The sequence below is a fragment of the Lactuca virosa genome, chromosome 8 (assembly GCF_052849685.1).
Source record: "Lactuca virosa cultivar CGN04683 chromosome 8, Lactuca_virosa_CGN04683_v6, whole genome shotgun sequence".
NCBI classification, from domain to species: domain Eukaryota; kingdom Viridiplantae; phylum Streptophyta; class Magnoliopsida; order Asterales; family Asteraceae; genus Lactuca; species Lactuca virosa.
The window spans coordinates 72,915,332-72,917,885 of NC_136433.1; the positions used below are offsets into that span (position 1 = coordinate 72,915,332).

General features: G+C 31.3%; 1 protein-coding gene across 1 annotated transcript; it reads left to right on the top strand.

The window, feature by feature from the left end:
• Window positions 1-522: 522 nt before the first annotated feature.
• Window positions 523-1,462, top strand: LOC145133664 (mannose/glucose-specific lectin-like). The gene is made up of 3 exons (XM_079068601.1): window positions 523-636; window positions 730-924; window positions 1,083-1,462. Exons 1-3 carry the CDS (start codon window positions 628-630, stop codon window positions 1,320-1,322), a joined length of 444 nt encoding a protein of 147 aa, XP_078924727.1. The 5' UTR covers window positions 523-627; the 3' UTR covers window positions 1,323-1,462.
• The last annotated feature ends 1,092 nt before the right edge of the window (window positions 1,463-2,554 follow it).

Here is a 2,554-nt window from a genome sequence, read left to right on the forward strand (position 1 = left end):
TTACGAAAGACAAAATTACATTATCAAAAATCTGAAGTGACCAAAAACACTATTTTTTGTGTAGAAGGGTTCATTGGAGAGAAAAAAAATCAGTTTAAACGATCAAATTAAAATTCAATAACATTATAATAAGGCATGTGAAAATCATTTAAAGTATAGCATAAAAATAGTAATGTTGGTAGCCATGCAACTGTCTCAATAAATAATAAACATATTTATAAAAGTTGTTTTCTAAGATTTATAAATGTTTACTTTCTTTTTGAATATTTACATTAACTCTTTTAAAAAAAAAAGTATATATATATATATATATATATATATATATATATATATATATATATATATATATATATATATATATATATATATATATATATATATATAAAGACTTATGGTGAAAGGAAAATGGTGGTGGGTCACAGAATCTAATTGGTTGCATGCACCGTCACCAACCTCCAAAAATAACTCACACAATCCATCACCAAACTCAAACACTTTTCATTCATAGCTTACACTTGTCAACTAAGCAATAAAATTCAATTTCAAATCGTATAAACACTCCTTTAAAATCCCTATATATACATACAACCCATCAAAACAAATACCAATTCAGTTCACTATTATCTCATGAAAATGGTATGTTCTCTTCCATTACTCGTCAATTTCTTCCATATTAGTGATTAGTTTTATCTACAAGAAATAGTGTAATGTTTAATCTGTTTATTGCAGAAAAAGATAGCGCTAATCGGACCATGGGGAGGATCGGATGGAGAAAACTGGTCATTCAAAGCTGAGGGAAAGATCACAAAGATATTTATCAACCATGGAGAAGTTATCGATTCCATCGGATTCGTTAGCCTAGATGATGACGGTAATCACCTCCATTCACAAAGGTTTGGTGGTTATGGTGGTGATTATACCGAGGTAGCTTAAGTACTATATTTTTTTTTTTAAATCATGTTGGAATATTAAAAAATATTAAAAAAGTTACAAAACGGGGTGTGTATCTAATAATGGGGTTAATGAATAGCAACATCTTTTTGAATAGATGAATATAATCGATTCAAATTTATGACATGAAGGTTCACATCGACAATGATGTTGAGGAGTTGAATGAGATTAGCGGAACTGTTGGATGGTTTGATGGGAAGATTGTTGTGACATCGCTATCTTTTGCAACTGATGTAAACAAGTTTGGACCATTTGGTAGGGAAAACGGGACTCATTTCTCGCTACCAATTTCAAAAGCTAGCTTTGCAGGCTTCTATGGGCGTTCTAGCGACTACCTCCATGCCATCGGTGTCTATCTCCGCCCCACATAATTGGTTTGAACCACCCAAGTCAACAAGCTTCAAAATCTAGTAGCTAATTAAATAAGCAGCCTATAGGTGCACTTTTGTTTCATGTGTGAAAGCATTGTTACTTTTGAAGCTTCTTATCAACTATTAAGTTATTAATCCAACAGATATTTTATTATGGAAAAACCTTAAGAGTGCGTTTGTTTCACATGATTCCTAAGGAATTAAAAGGAATTGGAAATTAAAATCTATGGGAGATTGTGTTTGGGTTACCAAACAATGAAATTAGATTTCTATAATTACCATTTAATTCCACATTTGAAAGAATTATAATTCTTCCACTGTGAATCATGAAAGTATATTCAATTTTTTATCCTTATTTTAAATTACACAATCATCCTTCTATTATTTATGAGATAAAAAAAAATTATTAACGTGACTTTTGCCTCTACTTTTTTTTTCATTTTTTGCCTACGATGAATTTTTTGTTTCCTGCCTTTTTACCTAGGGGTGTAAGTGAGCCGAGCTACTCATGAGCTACTCGGGATCGACTCGTTAAAAGCTCGACTCGAGATCGAATTAAACGAGCCTGAGCCGAGCTCAAGCCTAAATATGAGGCTCGTTTATTAAACGAGCTCGAGCCGAGCTTCAATTCATAGGCTCGCGAGCCTAAACGAGCTTAAACGAGCCTGTATATATATATATATATATATATATATATATATATATATATATACACACACACACACACACACACACATATATATATATATATATATATATACATAGAGGCTCGTTTAGGCTCGATTAGGCTCGCGAGCCCACTAAATTGTTCACGAGCCGAGCCCGAGCTTCATTTTAAGGCTCGAATTGAGCTCGAGCTTCCTCAAAATTAAACGAGCCGAGCTCGAGCTTCCTCAAAAGTCCTTAAATTATTTAAAATCCATGGTAGTTATTTTTTAATTCAAATTTTGTAGAAGAGTTCAATAAAAAATGTTGTAATTAAATAAAATTTTGTCGTGTTTATTAAAAAATATAATTAGTTACAAAAATCATTAAGGGTATTTCTGTCTTATTATAAAATTTATTTTCCAATTCCTTTATGAAATTAGCAGAAAACATATTTCATTCCATGTCAATCAAACGCATTTCAGCTTCTAATACATTCATATTCCAATTCTTCGGATTCTAATTCATTTGATAGATTCAATTTATTCCAAAAACATTATGTGAACCAAACGACCCTAAAGGAATTA